Raw genomic sequence first — 21,757 nt, 5'->3', positions numbered from 1 at the left:
TCTCCAAAACAGATTCAACAAAAACTGAACATTTCAACCATTGCGAAGATAAAGTTCATTTCAGGGCTGTTGTCCCTGCTTTAGTTTTAGCGCCGACTTTCATCTCCAACGAGGAATTTTCGGTCTGTGTTCTGTATATTTCTCAACATTAGTGCCATTTTTCACAAATATTTGAGAATATTTCCCCATTACATTCTGCTGTAGCTAAATCATTTCAGTTGGCACTCGGGCCACAAACAAACAAGAAAACAATATTTAGCTATTTCTGCTAACTCGTTAAAAACTACACAATTACTGTTGTTTGGCCTTGTATTTTTCTTTATATGGGGCCCAAAATAAAAACATATGCCCACCCCTGCACTGGAGGACATAAGATTGAATCGTGTCTGGTCTGTCTGGGGAATAAGCTCAGTTGTGGCATTTCTCATTTGGGAAAATAAAATCGCATAGAACTGATGTGGTTTGTATCGGCCTTTTCTTTCTGTCCCTCAGATGGACCCGGTCCAGAAGGCAGTGATCAACCACACATTCGGTGTCCCTCAGCCACTCAAGAAGAAACAAATTATCTCCTGCAACATTTGCCACCTGCGCTTTAACTCAACGGTAAGAAATGTGTTCGTGCCTCGGCGTTCATGGGAAATGTGGAGAGTTTGTGGGACAAGGAGAGAGAGAAAGAGACGAAATGCCAGACTGAGTGATTTTCAACATGAATGCAATCTGTACTAAAAAAAAGTATGTCTAGCTAGTCTCAAAGAACATAATTAGTTTGTTTTGTGCCTCTGCTATCTTCTTGAATGTCATTTTTTTTTTTATATGGCCGCCCCTCACTGACTGTGCGTTTGGCTGTGCATACAGACATGAGTGTGTCTGTATGCACAGCTAAACAACTGTAAGTGGAGCCCTTTCTGTACATGCATGTAAAAGGTAAGGGTCATTTCAAGGTTTTTTTCTCGTTATGTGTACATATAAGTCTAAAGTTTCCGCTTCACTGAAACCTGTGTGTTGTTTTGGTACCATTCGACAGCAGGGAGAGCTTTCACTTGTCCTTAAGAGCAGAGGCAATCAGCAGCCACAGCAGAAAGCTGCGTTCTCGGCTCCTCGTTCCATTTCTCCCATCCTTGCCACTCTAAGCACGCGCACACAAATACACACATACTGTAGGCTGGCAAACATGTGCACTCGAGCACACACACACACACATACAAACACACACATGCATAGACGGAGACGCACAGGCAAAAATCCCACGACAGTTTATGAATATTCACATAAACAAACAGATAGTAGTCCAGAAGGCCTTAAGACTTCTCGTCTGGCACTGTAAAGTCCACACACACGCTGAGACACACTTTTTACCTTCGCATTGAAAATGCGGAAGGTTATGTTTTGATCGCCGTGTATTTATTTATTTATTTATTTGTATGCGTGTTATTCGCATAACAATTTTTTTTTAAACCAAATCGCATGCAATTTGGTGGGATGATTGGTTATTATCCGGGGACCATTTGATTAGATTTTCGGATCAATCGGGTCAAAGGTCAAGGTCAAGGTCATGAAAAGGTCAACATCCTCTTGAATCGCATGACATTTTGTGGGATGATTGGTTATTATCCGGGGACCATTTGATTAGATTTTGGGATCAATCGGGTCAAAGGTCAAGGTCATGGATAGGTCAAAATCATCTTTTTACCATAGCACGGTCAATTTGTATCCAATTGGCATGCAACTAATGCCAAAATGTTCATAATTCAATGGCCAATCCTGTGATATGCGAAGGTATGCGCTCTACCGAGTGCCCATTCTAGTTAAAACATGTTTTACTTCATCTTCAAAGAAGGGCTGAGGCACAGGGGAAGGGAGCTGAGGGGGAGGGGAGACTCAGTCGTGCTCCTCGCCCACTGGAGAGACAATCCTGACTTAAAGAGGAGTGTCAGGTCTGACTGTGGCTTTATCTGTCGCTCCGAGACCACGAATACTTTCCTGACACCTCCATGTAGCCCCCTCTGAGTTTTCTAGCATATTATACCCAGTTATACTTGTGCATAATCCTCAAAGGGGAACAAAAGTAAGCTTCCTCTGTTGCTCCGGAGAGCACACATTTACCTGAAAGAGCAATTTAACAGCAGCTGAACATTTGTTTTCAGCTGTTCCCCTACCTCCAGGGTGTGTCAGCGCACTGTGACATCACTGCTGGGTGCAGGGAGTCGTGTGCCTGACTATTACTTTTCAGATAAAGTGACTTCCTTGAGTCTTGTCATCACTATCACCATATGGCGTTATGATGATCCATATGACTCTCTGCAAGAAAGTCATTTAGCATATTATCCAAAATGGCAAAGTATTCCTTTAGTTTCACACGAGAGGAACACCTCGGTAGACTCTGGTTGCCTTGGGCCTTTCTGCTGTGAAGCTTCCGATAAAGGAAATTAAATGGTTTGAGGACGTGTTGCTATCTAGACATTGTGTGTTACATATTTCGTTTTTTATTTTCTTTAACAGTCAAAAAGATGGGATGAATTTTGTCTGTTAATAGCTTCTGAAAAGGGCTTGATGTTGTTTGTTTGGATGTTGTTTCACGCTGTGTGTGTGTGTGTGTGTGTGTGTGTGTGTGTGTGTGTGTGTGTGTGTGTGTGTGTGTGTGTGTGTGTGTGTGTGTGTGTGTGTGTGTGTGTGTGTTCGCGCGTGTGTGTGCTCATGAAAAATCAGTTTGTCTTCCACTCTCGTACCTGCAGACATTTTCCATTTCATGTCTTTCCTCTGGTTCATCGTATTTCCAATTCTTACATTGTGATAACATAATGGAACATAATTAGGCGACATGTATTTATAGCACCGCTGCGACTGGCACATTTATGAAATGCAACATATGATTACCCCCAATCTTACACTTTTTAGTGACTTGCGTTGAAACATGCACTTCAACATTCAAATTGAATTAAGCAAACCAGATCTGTTATGTTTCATGGCTTTGTGCTACAAGCAAGGCATCATGGGAGAGAGGGTTCAGCACCGTTCCAGAGCGACATGGTCCACGCCCACTCAACATCACACGATGCACCGCACACAGTCCACTGTTCACTCTGAGCCGAAGGATTGCTCAATCCCTGGACAATGGAGAATCCCTCAGAAGAGTGCTGCATCCTGCTGGTGGCGTGAAAACCAAAGCTCATGTCACACCGTGGGTCTCTGCCTCCATTGGACGGAGGCACTGGTGGCGAAGAAGCCACTGGCTGAATTCATCACATCAGGATAATCTCTAAAGCCTTTTCGCGGCAGATCAATCACGCGATGCGCTGAAGTGTCTGACTTGTTTTTACAGCCACTTTGACAGCCACTTTATTCAGCGGCTGCCACCACACCGCGAGGCTCTCTAAGTGCACATGTGTAACTCCTTCCCCGGGCTGCTGAGGGCTAACGCATGGCTCGGACGTGTACCTGGAACCTCTGCACAGCAATAATCTTATGTATTACTCACGCTATATGGATTGAAATCCACATTTTGCTTTATTTTTTTGCCATTTACTGCTTGCGTTTATTTATCATCCCTTCAACATATAGTCCAAACCCTTTCCTCAACTTGTTTTATATTTAGGGATTTGCACGATTTATTTCACGAAGAATTAAATCTGGATGAGAGTTTGGAAGGAAGCATCGCAGCAGAGGAGGAAAAGACTTACCTAGCTCCACATGTCAAAACACCCTTTATACTGAATCCTTCCCCCTTAATCCATGTATCACCTAAATATTGATGGTATGAAAATATCCATACTACCTAGTAGTCTCTATGTTTTGTGGTATTTGGGAACATTAAAGTTAAACTCCTCATTTAGCCAGCTGGTTCCAGTCCTGCTCCTTCCCTCTATAACTGTGTCCTTGAGGTTGTTTTGGCTTTTAATGAGTTCTCTCTGTATTGATTTCTCTGCTATTCCTATGTAACCACGGTTGCTCGTACAACAGGTGCTTTGTTTTCGGATTGAACAGGACCGTGATAATGATGAGAATGAGAAGGGAAAGCTGGATCCTCCTGGAGGGAAAATTGTGTGACTGTGTTTATCGCATGTGTGTGTGTATGTGTGTGTGTGTGTGTGTGTGCGTGTGTGCGTGTGTTGCCACGCGTCCAGGATTTGCAGAGGCTGACTCTCACAATGCACATTAATAGGGTAGTCGTGGAGATGGGATCCTCACTCTTGTTGCATATTACGCTTGCAATTATACCTCTGGCCTCCCAGTGTGCCAGCTCCGTTATCAGGTGGAAACAGACTCTCGTCCTTGCAGCCGGTTTATGCCTGCAGGAGAGCGAACATTCATGCATTTTAACATTTACTGCACGTGGGCTCCAGTCCTTCCAGCACACAATCCATAGAGTCAAACACTCATTTTTGTTTTCCCCTTCTAACCAGTTTTTTTTCCTTCCTGCAGAACCAAGCAGAGGCCCACTATAAAGGCCACAAGCACGCCCGCAAGCTCAAGGCTATGGCGACCCAGAAGAACCGGCAGCGACGAGCCGGGGAGGCCTCGTCCACAGGAAGGGAGAGGGACCGAGACAAAGACCGGGAGCGGGACATTTGCAAGAGGTCCACGTCTGAGGCGGCTCTACCTGCGCTCATGGAAACCAGCTCAATGGAGGGAGCGGGTCAGTCAACAGAAAGCATCTCTTGATGATCACTCTATCTTCCTCCTCACGTCATTGACAGCTTCCATCCTCCTCCTCCTCCTCCTCCTCTTCCCGCATATGTTGGTCTCCCTTATCTCTGTCCCTGCGCTCCATCCACCACTCGGTGAGATTACATCTTCTGTCCACCTTATCCTTCACCCTCTTGCCCTCCTATCCTCTGTGTTTCTGTGCATTCGCAGCTCAGCAATTTCGACCCACACCATACCCCTAAAACCCCTCTGACCCGGCCCCATGTCCCTGAGCCTTGTGATGGATGGTGGACTCCGAAGCTGTGGGATTGTGGGATGTCTGGGAGCAAGAGATGTTGTGTAAATAAAGGGGCTGGCTGAGATCGATGGAAGCCTCACCGGCTTCGCTTTTACCCCCTTTGCTTCTTAATTTCCACTGCTTGACTACCCTGCTCTCTCCTATCGGTTAGATAAAGAGGGTAGTTGTAGAAGCTATAATTGGTGTATTTGTGCGGCATGAAAAGAACGACACGCGGTGCTGGCTGAGATGAGAGGGTGTGAAATAGTGGCGATAGTTTTCAGAGGCTGTCAACATCGAAACAAAAGTTGAAAGAAATCAAAGGCACTTATCTTCTTTCACCAAGCAGTTCACATGTTTTAACATTGGTGGTGTAAATATAGACATTTTATCTTTTGATTAAGAAAGAGGAGTGCATTGGTTTCCTTTCAGCAGAACGGGAACGTTGACTTTTCCACACGGCAAGCCTGCAACTTTAACTTGGAAAGCACCGATTGCTCCGATGTCATTTTGCCTGCAGTGAGCCCATTACCTGCTCGAGTTGCACTCGTCTGGGTCCACACTTTTCACTTATCCAGCCAAGGTGATGAGGGAGGAGAGCAGTCTTCCCTCCCTCTCTTCTACTTGCCTTCTTCTCCTCTCCTCCACTTACCCTGCCTCGCAGAATATCACTATCGGAGCAGAATTCTCAATGCACTCGGGTGCTCGATGGAATATCCGAGAGGAGATATGAAGGTGCTGCGCAGAGGGAGACCCACCCCACCCCCCGTAGACAGGCTAGTGTGCACGTGGATACACACACACACACGCACACTTTTTCGCCTTCAGCACTCGCAGTCTCCTTCAGAAAAGGAGAAAGTGGACAAAAGACTGGGAGCCCGATAACACTCTCATCAAATCTCATTTTAATATTCCGCCGTGGCGAAAGAAAGCTCTGAAAGAAGGAAGCAGCACTGGAGACGAAACGAGACGACGAGTGGGAAAGAGAAAGATAAGATGAAATGAGAGAAAGAGAGAGAAAGACAGCATGGAGGGGAAGAGAAAGTAGATAAGTCCTGGCGAGTGTGTATGCTGTGAACAATTTTACAGTTCCAAGGCAATTTTGTGAGGAGGAACATATTTAATAAGCCCAATTGTGTGATTGGCCTAATGTGAAATTAAAATGCAGCAGTGCGTGCCAGTGTTGGCACGCACCACAATGCCAACCTGGAATGGAACCGCGTTCCAAATTAACACTCTATGAAATGAGTTATGTCTGCCATGAAACTAAAGGCTGGTGGAACTGTCTGAGGGAAATGCTCACATTGTCTCCCATCAGGAACCAATAACACAACTGTCGGCTGCTCCTCTCTGTCTGGCGCACAATAAACACAAGGGCAGCCTTTTCAGCCCCATTAAAATGTCCACAGATGCATATCCAGACGTCGGAGGCCTGGACCATTCGTACGAATCCTTCTGGCTGTGGAGTTGCTGGATGGAGTTCAAAGAGCACCTTTTTGAAGGTCCTCGAGAGCAAATTATGAATCCCAAATTGCACTTCTATCAGAGGCGAGTGGACCTGGTAATTAAGATGGAGCCTTTGTCACGGAGAAATAGCAGAACTCATGTCATATAATATAAATGTAATCGCAAAATGAGCACAACGCAGGGCCTTGAACACAACCTCGTCACCAATGGGGACGGCCGGGATGTTGAACTACCAGCAGCGTCTCTGACTTCCTGGAGATATTCTGTTATTAAGAGTTCCAGTTCATCCATAGAGGAGGGGAGGAGAAGAGACGACTGAGTGTGAAGGGACTAATCGATGCTGAGAAACCACGTCGCAGGCCGACAAAGGGAGGGAGTGAGAGAGCAGCGATGCCCAGAGACAGAGGGCCCGCATCAGTGGGGACGAGCATCAATCACCCTCTGCTTTGATTGGCTCTGCCGTTGAGACCGTCTTCACGGGGACTCGGCCCGTCTCCGTCGCAATGATGATTTAAAGCACCGATTTCGTTTCCTCCACCCCCAGGAAGTTGTTTATGCTCTGAGGCTGCCTCGGATCAGCGCTCGCTCACTAAACCGAGTGGCCGCCGTCTGAATGCGTGTGCGAGTGTGTGCCTAATGAGGCCCAAACTTATATTCATTTGCCGTTTGGCTTTGGTTGAAATTCTCAATGGATCAAACTGCCGAACCGAGATATCATCCGTTGTGTTTACCCTCTAGAAGCCTCGTTAATTGGACTGTTTAAAGCATGAATTGTATTATTTAAAGTTAAATAAAACTGATGATTGCCTCCGTAACATTGATCCAACTATCCATCATCTTCAGCGGTGTAGTCCTCCCCCGCAGAGGGGGAAGCGTTTTGTTATGCTGCCAATACGCCGGCCTTTCGTCTGACAGTTTGCCAATTTTGGTGGCAGTTGCTCTCATCATGAGGATGGCCAGAGAGCAAATGGGACAACTAATAAATGGATAAACAAGCTTTTGTAAGGGAGTGTGTTGAACAGTCTTGGTATTTATCTTTAGTTTTTTCAGCGATATCTAGGTTCAAAATATATTTTTTTAAACGAAATTCAATTGTGATGACAAATTAATCCTCGACTTTTGTTACTGTGCACTTTGTTTCTTTTATTGCACACAACATACCAGTATAAGGAAGTGGATATAATATTTAACTACATATACAATTATATAAGAAGCAATGGATTGTTTACACAATATCATAATATGTCAATTATGAACACGTATTTTTTTTTTTTTTTATATCACAGCTAACGTCAAAACTGGTTTATTGCGACACCCTTAATTTACAATAATATAATAAGAGAGTAGGAGCAAATCCTTCCATTGGGGGAACCAGAATCAAGGGAGGGCTATTTCTGCCAGGAAAAGAAAACAAAAAAGATAATGAAACGTTAGTCATGATAAACAATAAAAACACTAATAGAAAGTCAAAATTATGAGATAGATCGTCACAAATTCACATACCCTGAGCATTGTTTTTACATTTCTTTTGTTTACTTGAAGAGATGGACTAGTGCAGTGGACCAGTTTGGTACTGTTGCTTGACAAATAGCTGTAATGAGTCTTCATCTTCTTGGTGAGTGCTTTATTAATAGCACAAAGTAACAGAGTATAGATTCATCGATGATTTTTTTTCACTGTTATAATGTGGGCTTTTTAAAAAGTTTCAATATCTTAACTTCAGCTGGGAAAGCTGAATGATTATTGGTTGAATGATTATTGGCTGAATGATTATTGGCTGAATGAAGTCCTTCAGGATTTGAGTATTTTGGATTTTTGAGGGTTTGATTCCAACCATGTCTTCCTCTGTCAATTGATCAATATCAGTCCCCTCCAGAGACTTCTCCGGTGGCCCTGTCTTTCACATAAGCTCAGGAGCATACCTACGACCCCATCTCAATCCCCAACAGGGGAACTCAAATCCCTGCGGGGTCACGCTCATTACAGCGAGGGGACTGTCTCATCGTGGAATGAGAGAGGAAGAACCTTATCTCCAATGATGAATTTACTAACTGAGACTTAGATGGGAAAATCAATGGAGCGGAGTTGCACAGGGGAGGGTTGTGTAAATGTGTGCGGGGAGAAAGCACACCGAATGAAATGGAGATATTCCACGAGCGTGTCGCGCAAAGTGCTCCGAGGTGAAGTGTGTGAGCGACTCCCTCGGGAGGGCCTCGGGGCGAAGGGGAGATGTGTAATAGAACTCCAGTGACTTATCGGCCCGCGCCCAGCGGTCGATGGGTTTGTTTATATTGACTGCGACTCCTGGGCCACTTGATGCTTGACTAGTGAGGGAGAAAGGAGGGCGGCAGGAGGCTGATGGCATTTACTGGCCACACCAACAGTAATCTAGTCTGCGCCACGTCGTTTCAAACCGATGCTCTAAAAGCACAATGCTGGATACTATATTGTAAAAAGAATAGGACTGTGAAACGATTAAAAATTTTAATCAGGTTAATCACAGGTTTGTGTGGATTAATCATGATTAATCACATATTACCGATATTCTCGGTATATTTTGTGAGAACATAGAGATTTATGACAAAAGACGGATATATACATTTATACATTCTTCTATACAATGGTGCTGCAACTCAGCAGTTATTTAGCAGTTTTCTTCCATATGGAACATTAATACATCTTCATCCTAAACAGAATGTTTAACCCTCCTGTTACCTTTCGGGTCAATTTGACCCCATTCAATGTTTAATGTCGGTGTTCTTTGGGGTCAATTAGACCCCAGGCTGTTTTTCACTGTGTCAAACATATAAGAAATATCAACTTTTTTATTTATTTAAAGGGCAATTTAGGTAGTCAACAAACAAACATAAAGTACCTCACACTTAAACTTGGGAAGCAATATTAATTCTAATAATTTTCTGGAGGTTTTAATTGCTGGGGTCAAATTGACCCCGAGGGTAAAATATGTTAGTAAATGTAAAGGTAACAGGAGGGTTAAACAGAACATTTTTCTCTTGTTTGTCAACCATTAACTCCACCATGATACAATCTAAAGGCCTCTAGTCTTCCTCTAGCAGCTGCTGAGGCAAACTGACTGTGTGGGTTTTCTTCATGAACTGGGCCGTGATGAAAGGGACGGCGGGGACACCGTTGCAAAGCTGAAACCTCACCGACACGGACACGGGGACAGGTTGACAAGTGACTTTGTTTTTGCTCGGTCCCGATGCGCGCGCACGGAGCTCTGCGACGCGCGAGACGGAGATCGATAAGTGTTAACGCAACGCGAAGAGACAGAAATGACATGCTGCTGTGGAGATACGATCAACAACAGACGTTTAGTTTAATAAAAGAACAAAGACGTGCTCTAGAGAACATGTCAGGGGGCGGGCCAATCTTTTTAATGTCATGCGATCTACCGACACTACGCCGCGATCGACTGGCAGGTCGCGATCGACGTGTTGAGACCCCTGATCTACAGGAAGTAGAAGTCGTAACAAGGTTTCCGGAGGTGAACCTGCGGAAGGATCATTACCGATGAACAGACCGTCTGCATGAGAGTGGACAGAGTTCAGATTGAAGTGGTGTATTGGAAGCTCATTTTGCAAGTGACTTTTTTTTCGTCCCGACGACCAACAACAGACGGATTGGAAGCTCATTCTGCGCATGCGTTAAATGCGTTTAAAAAAAATAACTAGTTAAACCTGTAATTGAATTAACTGAGTTAACGCGTTATTTTTCACAGCACTAAAAAAGAATAAAAGATACAATTAATTCAGCCGACTTCGTATTTTCCAATCTAAAGCGAGTTGTGCTGATTTATTAAGACTCGTTGTCTTTTTTTTCCAGACATCATCCTGAGTTGGTATGCGATTAAAAAAAGGTTTTAATCAGTGTTGAGCAATTTCATTTATTTTGATGTAGTAAATTACGAATTGCATATTGAAAGAAAGTAATGACATTACCACTAATTACTCAAAAACTAACCAAAAGGTATTTAGTAACATCCTTTTTTTTTCATTCGCCGTACTTTAGAGCCAGTTTTAGCTCATTGTCCGGCACATACATTTACAGCTTTGGTTCAGTCCCACCGGTACTAACTGGCACGATGCCGTGATCTAATAATCCTGATGAAATAACCTCATTGTATCGCTATAAACCACTATTAGCATCTCATTCTGTTCCTATAGCTACATAAAAGATAGAGCTGTATATAGGGAAGCTCTACAATGAACATTGTATATTGTCAGAACACATACTAAATTGAACTCCTTGAGAAAATGGACACTGTGTTTCCATTCCTTGCATGTCATCAGAGAAAATAAAAACAGGTTTAAATGACCCACAACTTGCTGATGTTGTCCTTTACCGTGTATGCAGGTCTCCTGTCTGACCCAGAGCCAGCCGACCTGGAGGAAAAGCTTGAAGAGATTCCCGGCAGCTCACTCATGCAGACACCGGTGTTCGAGGTTTCCTCCGTGGAGGTGGTCACCCTTTCCATCACACAGGTATCGCCTTCCTCACACCTCTCTGAGACCGCCTCAGACACCGAGGTCCCGGAGGCTATCGAGGCCGTGGGACCCGTCAACGAGTCAGGCGGCAATGGGGACACGTTCAGCGTGAAGGAGGTGCCGCGAACAGACGAGGACAAGGACCCCAAAAAGAGCAAGGCTCACCTCCATTGTCCTGTCTGCAAAGTCACCGTCAACTCCACCTCCCAACTGGATGCACACAACACTGGTAAAAAAAGAAGAAGAAAAGCCTTTAATTCAAGGCGTTTACATTTCTTACTGAACATCTGAGCATTAAATACATAGCTGTATGATTATTTAATGTGAACCATCACAAACCTGCCGGCTCTCTCCACCAGGTACAAAGCACAAGCTGATGCTGGAAGGTCACAGTGTTCTGCCCCGGCGCAGGGGGAAGGTGGTGGCGGCCCGCGCCGGCTGCAAGAGCAAGAGGCTGGCGAGCAAAGGCAGCGTCGGGGTGCCCAGCAAGAACTTTCATTGTGAAGTGTGTGAGATCTTTGTGAACTCTGAGACCCAGCTCAGCCAGGTGCGTGTCAAAGGAAAGACATATTACGTATATGTGCCTCGCCCATCGTTTAACGTCTCACTATCTACAGCAGGGGTGTCAAACTCATTTTCAGTGTGGGCCACATCAGCATCACGGCCGCCCTCTTAAAGGGCCGGTTGTATAAACTACTCCCGAAACATATTGTTGAATAACTCTCTTTGCATTTGTTTATTCGAGGGTAGAAATATTGTACATAAGAACATTTCTCTAATATTATAATATAAATCCATTTAATTTGAAACCTTCAAAATAAAAGCACAAAATGACGTGGCGGGCCCGATTCGGCCCGCGGGCCTTGTGTTTGACATCTGTGATCTACAGTGTAGGTTTCGTCAGAGGCCTCTGTGAAAGAACAACTGGTCCACTTTGAGACAAGAGTTGGTCCAAACTAAACGGATGTGGAGTCCTTCTTCACATGGCCGGTGGCGTCATGTGACACAGACATGGACAGAAATGTGTCACTCTGGGACTTTCCTCTCCTTCCTGCGCTGTACGAAACGAAAGATGAGGAAGGAAGCGGGTTCTTTTGAGAAGCCGTGCGGATTTGTCACGGCGTACTAAGTGAGAGTGTCGCTTACCCGCTATGATTTTGTCCAAAAGTGCATTAAAGCACTGTTGACTCTGTCGGGGGAAAGCACTCTTGCCCAATCACTTTAGGCGGAGGAGGAGATGTAGCATATAATTCGCTCACCTCCGCAGACGGATGATGTGGTCACACAACTAACTGCACATGATTCGCAATTACCTGACGCATGAGGAGATATTACACATTGAACTTAGACCGGACTGACCTCAAATGTCACTCGTGTAAAAGCGATCACAAATGCTGTGTGTTAACATGGTTCATATGCATGATGGGGTTTCAAAGACCTTGGCTCAACTCAAAGCAGCGCGTTCATTTTACAGCCACGTGAACGAAGCCATTTAAAGCAGATTGCGAGTGCTGAGGACTTTCCAGCGGCATTAGACAGATAACATCTGATGCTATAACTAACTGCAAAGCCCTTCAGTGAGCAGGCATTAATTTATCACTCCATATTGAAAGCTACTAATGCCGCCTGTATTTCATTTCTGGTTACATTGGCATGGAACCAGGTTCGGGAGGCAATTTCTCCCCTTTTGATGTTCATTAAATACGACATGTGAGTGAAGGGATTGTCTTGGAGACTTTGCCTCCGCTGCAGTGGAATGATGGAAAGACACAGGATATGCTGGCGTGTGTGAGCATCCAGGCCGACCTTACATCAACAACCTCTATCCCAGGAGGACAGAAGCCTCTTAGTAGCGCAGCCAGGGAAGGAGATTATGTGGCAGCCCTAGAAAGTAAAGCGATCTCATTTCTCTGGACTTCAGTCCTACTCGCTGTGTAATTTATCCATTATTAATCAGCAGTTAACATTTGAAGTTGTACCACTGTGGCGCAACAGATGTTGTTAGCGCGCTGATGGTATTTTTCCCTGGTCTCGGCAGCACATGAACAGCAGGAGGCACAAGGATCGGCTGGCCGGAAAACCACCCAAACCCAAGTTCACGCCCCACAGCAAGAGCCAGCCGAGCACCAGCTTTGCGGTAAGTCTCGGCATCGAGACACGGACAAACACGCCGAAATAAACTTAGTGCGCACACACTGGAGGAACACAAGCACATCATAAATGCCTTTTTCTACGACAGCAGATAGACACCAACATGCCGTGTGGAATAAATTCAGTCCGGCTTGTGAATGAATGCATTTTTTTGTAAACCCCAGTTTGAATTAATCTCCAGTTACAGTAAACTGGTTTGACCCCAGCTCAAGCAGACATGCAGAGAAGAAACAGAGACACAGATCTGGTTACGTGGAGCTCAGGGACTCGGCGTGCTGTCACAGAGGTTAAGCACACTGTTGAGTCCTCCACCCCGGAGACTAGTCGAGAATAGCACTGACCAGCTCTGACATCAGCAGCCTGAATCAGCACATTAATCACTTGTCTTCTCCTGTCATATAAACACCTCCCTATCTCTCCTCCTCCTCCTCCTCCTCCTCCATCCAACAGAGCCTGAGATGGAGTAGCTATGCAGGCGTGGCTGTGTCTGCCATGAAGAAAGCCTTCAGCCAGTACAATCTCACCTCCCTCTCCTCACAGGTCAGTGGCAGGAGAAGCGAGTCTTGGGGTGAGAGCTTCAGATGGCTGAAGTTTAGGTGTTTCTATTCAAGGGATACACTCAAAAAAACGATTCAAGCCCTTCTTAGAGGTGACACATTTAAATATTGTTTGATACATTTAAATAAATCAATTACAAAACGAAGATATTTATATTGAATGGGTGTAACACAAAATGTAGGAATACTTTCATTTATTAGATTTATTTAGGTTACACTCACAAAAACGATTCAAGCCCTTCTTAGAGGTGACACATTTAAATATTGTTTGATACATTTAAATAAATCAATTACAAAAATAGATATTTATATTTAATGGGTGTAACACAAAATGTATGAATTCTTTCATTTATTAGATTTATTTAGGTTAGATGGTGTGCATATCAACTCAAAATAAATGTGTTTCATTGAGGACTACCCTTTGCGCATGCGCCAGCTGAAAATCAGTTGTTTGCATGAGGTGAACACACTTTCATGGCTGTACGGTGGTGTAGTGGCTAGCACTGTCGCCTCACAGCCAGAGGGCCGTGGGTTCAAGTCCCGGTCGTGGTGTTCCTTCTGGGTGGAGTTTGCATATTTTGTTAGTTCGTGAGTGTATATTTTGAGTTGGACAAACACTAATTTAATTTAATGAATATCGTAATTTTATTTTAGATGTATTTGATACAAATGAGTTGGTCTAACTTAATTACATTTTATTGCACTGATGTGCTAAATTTGAGTTGGAGTTGCATATAATTATTGGATGGAAAACCTGCCAACAATTTAATTGAGTTCATCCAATGAGTCATTTCTTTGAGTGTAGTTCTGATTGGTCCTTTTGGTTTGTGTATTTTACACGATGTGCTACCCATTTTATTTTCTCCCGAGGGGCATGTCAATAGAGTATCGAAGGGGAAGGAGTTATTCCAGGTGGCCTTGGTTTCTGGAGGACAAAACACACCATAATGTTTTCCTTCAGGTAATGTTCGGCCACTCCACAGCTTTGATGGAGCTCGTCCAATCACAGAGCCCGAGGGTCTGTTCTGTGTGCCGATGACAAGAGGAGGAAGCTAAAGATTACGTTGTTAAGAAACCTGACGATACAATCTTGAATCGATTCGATTTTGAGTTCATGGTCCAAATGTTTTATTCAGTAACTATTTTATTGTATTGTGATTTGTTCACAAATTCAAGGAGGATGCATTTTGAAATGCTGCTCTACGTATAGCAATGGCTTCTGAGGCTCTTTGGTGTTGTAGTAGTCACCAAACTGACAGACAAATTGACATGATTGTTCAAGGGGACATATCATATTTATTTTTAGGTTTCTACAAGAACATGTTTACATGCTTTAATGTTCAGAAAACATTATTTTTCTCCTACTGTCTAAACACCCTTGGATTTACCGCCTGTCTTTTTAAGTCATCCTCTCTAAAAATCATAGTCTGCTCTGATTGGCTAGTGAGAAAAGTATACTGTACCTTCTAAGGTGTATTCTAATTCTGTTTTATTCTGGAGAATCCCATGTGCTAATGTAGATTTCCATTAAGGGACATGTTTGACTGAAAAAGGTGACATGAGAATGCAGAACATCAGCTGGGTCTCTTGATTTCGTTCATTTCTAAAGCTCAGACTCTCTTCTCAGAGTCTTTGTATCATTACACGTGTGTGTTTGTTCCAGAGAGGATGCAACACGCTAACCCTGATGGATGGTATCTAGTTGAGCAATGTATACAAATGCATCCTCTATGTGTGCTGAACATGTTTGACCTCATTGTGTTCTCCCTCCTGTCCTCTGCAGACCAAACTGGCCTTGCAGAAGCAGCTGACCAAGAGCTTGACAACTGGCTTCCTGCCCGGGCCCCTCACCCACCCAGCCCTGTGCACAATGGCTACTAACCCACTGGCTCTGCGCCACCCGGTGGGCACCACCACCTTCATCCAGAACCCCTTCCTGGGCCCCGCACTGTTCCGGCCGGCCCCGGGGCCGCTGCGTGCCACACACACGCCCTTCCTCTTCTCCCCCTACTAAAGACTTGGCCCACTTCCTGATTGAGCTCCACCCTTGTCCCTGTGCCAAACCCCAGGCCTCTCCTCCAGTGTGACCCACATGACCGAGGCCACACGCAAACTATGCAGCCCGCCTGACTTACAATGGAAAGAGTGCACAAGTCCTGATGCTCAGTAGGCCATTAGGCCTGAGAGCTGTTCCTATCGTAAAGGCCCAGATCCCCCATCATGCCTTCTTTCTGCTCCTCTTATCATGACCCTAGGAGCAGGACAGGCCTCCAGACAGTGACTGGTGCACAGAGGCCGCTTTTATAGCCATTTCATGGGTCAACGTGGTCTGGATTATTATATTATTGTGTAATTTATTAGAGAGAAAAATATAGACATGTCTCGATGTATGTTTAGTGTGGTTGCCACAAAATAAGGTCCCTTTACTTGATGCTCTTTTAAAACGTTTTTTTTTTTAACTTATTGGTTTGAGGGTTTCATGAAAGGTGGGAGGGTCATAGGTCATTGAAGCAGCTGCACCAGAGGCCTCCTCATATGTCTGGACAGAGCTCTCATTGACCAGTGTTTTCAATCAACAACCCTAAAGGACCATGTGAGGCCACTTGCTGTCATGTTTCTCGTTGGTTATGGCGGTCATCATCCCTGTGAGTGGTGTGTAAAATTGCATAAATTACAACTCTGATTCATCTCACAACTTTACTTTCTGAGTCACCGCCACCGTCATAACCCACTTAGATTTATTTATTTTTTCTGTCCTGTATCCGCAGGATTAAGCACTCATTAGTATCCAGAGAAGGTCAGCTTGTCAACTCGACTTTGATCAATTTCCAAATGTCTCTTTGGAGTCTTTTTTTTTCTCCCTTCGGTGAATCATTCATGCAGCCTGAACATTATGTTCCCGCAAAGCTCGCGTCACAAAGTCGTTCTCGCAGCCACGGATGTCTTACATTGCAAAGCACCATCATTTCATTCCCCTGGTGACTGCTCTTTTTCTTTCCCTTCCCTCCTCCACCACGCTGGCGCATCGCTGTTGCCCTTGATTTTTTGCGGAGTGATCTCAGCATGAAATGAGGAGGAGGAGGAGGAGGAGGAGCAACACAAACACGTACACTTACACACACACAGAATGAAAACACAATGGATAACTTTGAAGACTTCAGAGGGTTTCAGAGCTCAGTTGTGATGACGGTGACCACGTCTTGATTGACATCCTGTCGCAGCGCCTGCGTGGGAGTGAACAAAGCACAGTGCCATGGCAACCACATTAAAAGCACCTTTAAAAACAGGATTTTACTGACAAAAGCAATGAAACTTGTGTTTGATATTTGCCTACGTTTTGCCCTCGGCGTGTCTGTTGTTGCATCTCAATTTAATTTGAAAGAGAAAATAACAATCGGGTGGGATTGTTTACTTTATGGTTTAATCCATAACCAAGACAAGTCTCGCACTCAAAGCAATACGTTCAGTATGTTCATGTCTATGAAGTGTGTTCAGTGTGTCGATGGCTTTATCTACTCTATACTGTACACGCCTGTAACCATGTATTACTGTCTCCATCACAGCCAGGGGCCCCAACTCTGAAACGCGGGTCGTCCTGAGGGTGTTCTGCCCTCCGTCTCCACGCGTTGGGCCCCCGGGCCGAGCCGTTCCGGCCCCTTCGGCGCCATATGACATTGCGGTTTCCACTTTTCAGTGGAGCGGGAGTACTTTCGAGTGACTTCCAACTTAGCAAAAATGACATCGGAGACAAAGTGTTTTGGGACAAGTGTCACGTGTGCAACATCAACCGTCATATTGTTGTTAATGCCCCCCCACACACACACACACACACACACTAACACACGAGGATATCTACGAACTCTCAGCTCTCCCTCTGCCAACAATGAACTGTTGGCAACGTCTCATGAGGACTGTGATCGTGAGCGTCATCCTTCATCACTCAATCCAAATCATGTATAGTAGTAACGGAGCAGATCCTATGCATTTCTCATTGTGCAATACGTATAGTCGTCTGTGATGCAGCAGTGCCATCTGTCGTATAAACCCTGTAATGGCCATCCGGTGCTCGTGCTTCTCCAAAACCCAAACCCTTTGATCATGTATGTGTATTTCTGTTTAAGGAGCCCCAAGTCTCTCTGGGTAAGCGAGGCCATACTGATGTGATGCTCCCCGTCACGCTACTCAGTGAACCAGCCAGCCTTTAATATTCACTGTGTTTTTGTTTCGCGCAGTGGGAACTCTGGCCTAAAGAAGTGAATCTTTCTTTAAACGAAAAAATAATCTAGATAAGGCAAATTATATGTAGAAATCATAGAGGAACTATAGAGATTTTATCAGAGTTGCTATTGTTATCATAACTGCTATCATAGAGGAGAGGAGATTACGTTATTGTAGGCTCTGTACAGCACACAGGGAAATGAAAAATGCTTTGCTTTCTTTTGTTCTTTGTTTGTTTATTTACATGGTTTTGACAACATGTTTTATTTTTGGTTTTTTTAAGTACAACAGAAAATATTTAAAACAAAAGTTTTTGTGAGTGATCTTTTTTTGTTTTTCTCCTTGTGACTGAATTAATAATGTAATTCAAGGCCTTTTTAGATAAATATCCAAAAGTCACATTAGCCAGGCCTTCTCAGGGGTGACAGGTTGGGCAAATGCTAACATGACCATCCATTCAGGGTATCCCTCCATAGCTCTAGAGCAGGAAACACTGTACACATGGATGGATTGAAGGACAACAAATACGATATTTACAGTGCTGTACCACAGAGGGGACAAGGGATGGATTTTGGAAAATAAAGCTTTTAGAACTTGTAAAAACATATATTTTTATGACTGACTGTGTGTGTGAACGTCCCAGTTTGCTACTCGAGCGGTGGCAATCTGGGTGTGGGTGTGTGAAGAAACATACCGAGAGAAAACCAGATGATCGCTAATGAATAAACATCGACAAAATGAATGCTCGGATTAGCAGAGATGCTCAGAAATTGCACTTTTTTTGTTTGAATTATGTTTGGTTGAGTTGAGTCACGCAGGGAAAAGAGAAAAGGCATCACTGACACAAAATACTGTTCATTAATCCAACGGTCAAACCTGAGCACGTCCAGATATGAGAGTCAGCAAATAAAACGACTGATTGTGTTCCTGAGTTTGCAGGTGCAGAAGCTGCTGGCTCCTCTGAAAGTCTGCGACGGCCTCACAGCATCTGCTTATGTGGCAAACCACCGCTCTACTCATTTTTCCAGCCATTTGCAGGAACCTTGTGACAGCCGAGCCGACGTTTAGCCAAGATGTGACGGTGAAGGCAAATGGATGAGAGCGCCTGAGCTCTGTTGCATCTGTGGCACACAGAGGGGCGATATAGAATCATACACCTGAGAGGCTGATGTGGCATCCAGACAGGCTCTGATCTCCTTTATCTGCAGATGATTCTCCCCAGATGGCCATCCTAGAGTGCGTTGTTCTCTCAAATGGCTTTAGTGGCTGCGGAAACATTTGCTTCCGAGACTATGAATTCACTTGGATTGTCGAGCAGCTGTGTGCATGCCGACATGATACAGTGTTCATCCCTAAAGGCAACTTCAAGGCGAGCAGAGGAGCGTCTTCATGGTGATTAACTGTGACTCTTATCTAGTGGCGACGGGCCAATAGAGGGCCACAAAAAAATTTATATATATATATATAAATCAAATATATATATATATACATACATATATGTATTTTATATATATATAATGTATTTTATATATATATAGAAATATTTTTAAAATAGGATATGTGATATGTGAGCAAAATGTATGCTTTTCCTGCATGTCCTCTCTGCTCGTCTCCACGTCTTAGCTGGGGGCCGAATCGATTTGGCCCACAAGAGACAGGTCTAAGATGCAGTTTTGCCTATAACTGATTACAGATATAAATGAGTGACATACAATTTAGCCAATCAGCGTCCTAAAATAGGTTCAGCTTTGGGCCAAAAGCTGCAAGACCGACCCGCTAAAATATCTCCCCAACGACCCGTTTGAGAGAAGAACTGTGGCGGAGAAACTACAGGTCGAGCAGCTGGGCCCAGATCAACCTCGCAAGAACACAACACACTGGCTGAAAGGGAAGCGGCACATGAAGCTCATCGAGAGACCGGTACACCCGGAAGGTCTGGCTAGCTGGATGCTGTCGTGCTTTAAAAATCTACAGGGACAGATCCAGCATGGACAGATACGGGAGAAAGAGACATGAAGCACTTGTCGGAAGAATTAATAAACCAGGACACACATGATAACTCCTCAAGCAGCCATATTGGGGAAAGTGAACGCCACTACAGCTGGACGACGGACACAGGAGGAGGTGAAGAAACACAATGAGGAAGAGGAGGATATAAACAGGCTCACTTTAACCCTACAAGGTTCATATATATATATATATATGTGTGTGTGTCTGTGTGTGATTTATATTATACAATCAGTATATTTTATTTTAATATAGTTATGATATTTGTATTGTATATTTATAATATATGGTATTCATATATCATATTATACTGAAAACTATATGATAAATACATATATATATATATACCGTCCTTCGTGGAAACGGTAGATAAGCACAACATCCAAGTTCAGCCCCGCCTGAGGTGTCACTCAAAGGGAAGTCATCGGATCCCCAGCACCTGCTGAAGCCAGCGATATGGTCGAAGGACACGGTGACCTTGGTCACAGTGACACCACAGTGCATCCGCTGTATTGATCAATGGCCTTATCTCACTCCATGGGGAAGTGCCCCATTATCTCCTGTGGTGGTGGTCAGTCACCGACTCGAAGGGTCACGAATCACGACTTATACACATAAAGCTTCAGTGTGTGTGTGTGTGTGATTGAAAGGAAATGGATGATTATGAAAGAAGAATATACACCGCAGGCACCTGGACAGTTTTTCAGGTGCCACTTTTAGCTTAATATTCATTGTGTGTCAACTATCATAAATAACTAGAAAATGCATTTCCTGCTGAAATGCTAAAATCTGGAAAAATATAACTGTTATTGGATCAATATCACTGTCAAGTAATACAAATTAATAAATTTATATAAAATAATAAATGAAAAAAATTAAAACGTATTTAAAAGCACAAAAGTAATAAAAAAGTACAAAAGTAATAAAAAAGTACAAAGTAACCAACAAAATAAAAAGTAATATAAAAGTACAAAAGTAATCAAAAGTACGAAAGTAATAAAAAAGTATTAAAGTAATAAAAAGTACAAGAGTAATGAAAAAGTACAAAAGTAATAAAAAGTACGAAAGTAATGAAAAAGTGCAAAAGTAATAAAAGTACAAAAGTAATAAAAAATTACAAAAGTAATTAAAAGTACTAAAAAGTTATATAAGTTTAAAAGTTATACAAAATTATTAAAAAGTTAAAAAATTAAAAAGTACTAAAAAGTCATTAAAAATGTACTTATAAAAAAATTATTAAAAAGTACTAAAAAGTTATATAAGTTTAAAAGTTATACAAAATTATTAAAAAGTTAAAAAATTAAAAAGTAATAAAAAAGATAAAAAGTAATAAAAAAGTATGAACAGTTATAAAAAAGTTACAAAAAGTTATAAAAAAGTAAAAAAGTTATAAAAAATGTTAAAAAGTTAAAAAGTAATAAAACCATTCACACATATCTATGGGCAATTTAGAGATCAATTAACCTGAGCATGTCTTTGGACTGTGGGAAGAAGCTGGAGAGGGAACCCATGCTGCCTAGGGGAGAACATGCAAATTCCACACAGAGGGACCGCCCTGACCAGGAATTGAACCGTCAGCCCTCTTGCTGTGAGACGACAGTACTAGCCACTACACCACCGTGCAGCCCCACACATCTAACCTAAAAAAATCTAATAATAGAAAAAATTCCTACATTTTGTGTTACACCCATTAAATATAAATGTGTTTATTTGTGTAATTGATTTAATTAAATGTATCAAACCATATTTAAATGTGTCACCTCTCAGCAGGGCTTGAATAATTTTTTGAGTGCTGGTAACTGGAAAAATATAACTGTTATTGGATCACTGTAAAGTAATACAAATTAATAAAGTTATAAAAAATAATAAAAGAAAAAAATTCAAACTTATTTAAAAGCACAAATGTAATAAAAAAGTACAAAAGTAAT

At 43.1% G+C, this 21,757-nt stretch overlaps 1 protein-coding gene across 1 annotated transcript in view; it reads left to right on the top strand.

The window, feature by feature from the left end:
- Positions 1-18,427, top strand: part of znf385c (zinc finger protein 385C) — a 49,561-nt gene extending 31,134 nt beyond the window's left edge. Inside the window, exons 3-9 of the mRNA XM_056407744.1 lie at positions 493-603; positions 4,420-4,633; positions 10,766-11,125; positions 11,256-11,443; positions 12,935-13,033; positions 13,498-13,587; positions 15,388-18,427. Coding sequence (XP_056263719.1) covers positions 493-603; positions 4,420-4,633; positions 10,766-11,125; positions 11,256-11,443; positions 12,935-13,033; positions 13,498-13,587; positions 15,388-15,618 — 1,293 coding nt within the window. The 3' untranslated portion in view covers positions 15,619-18,427. The remainder of the gene's footprint in view (positions 1-492; positions 604-4,419; positions 4,634-10,765; positions 11,126-11,255; positions 11,444-12,934; positions 13,034-13,497; positions 13,588-15,387) is intronic.
- Positions 18,428-21,757: the final 3,330 nt, after the last annotated feature.

This window comes from Pseudoliparis swirei, chromosome 23 (genome assembly GCF_029220125.1).
Source record: "Pseudoliparis swirei isolate HS2019 ecotype Mariana Trench chromosome 23, NWPU_hadal_v1, whole genome shotgun sequence".
Classification (NCBI taxonomy): Eukaryota; Metazoa; Chordata; class Actinopteri; order Perciformes; family Liparidae; genus Pseudoliparis; species Pseudoliparis swirei.
Note: the sequence above shows the minus strand (reverse complement) of the source record. Positions and strands in the feature narration are given on the sequence as shown.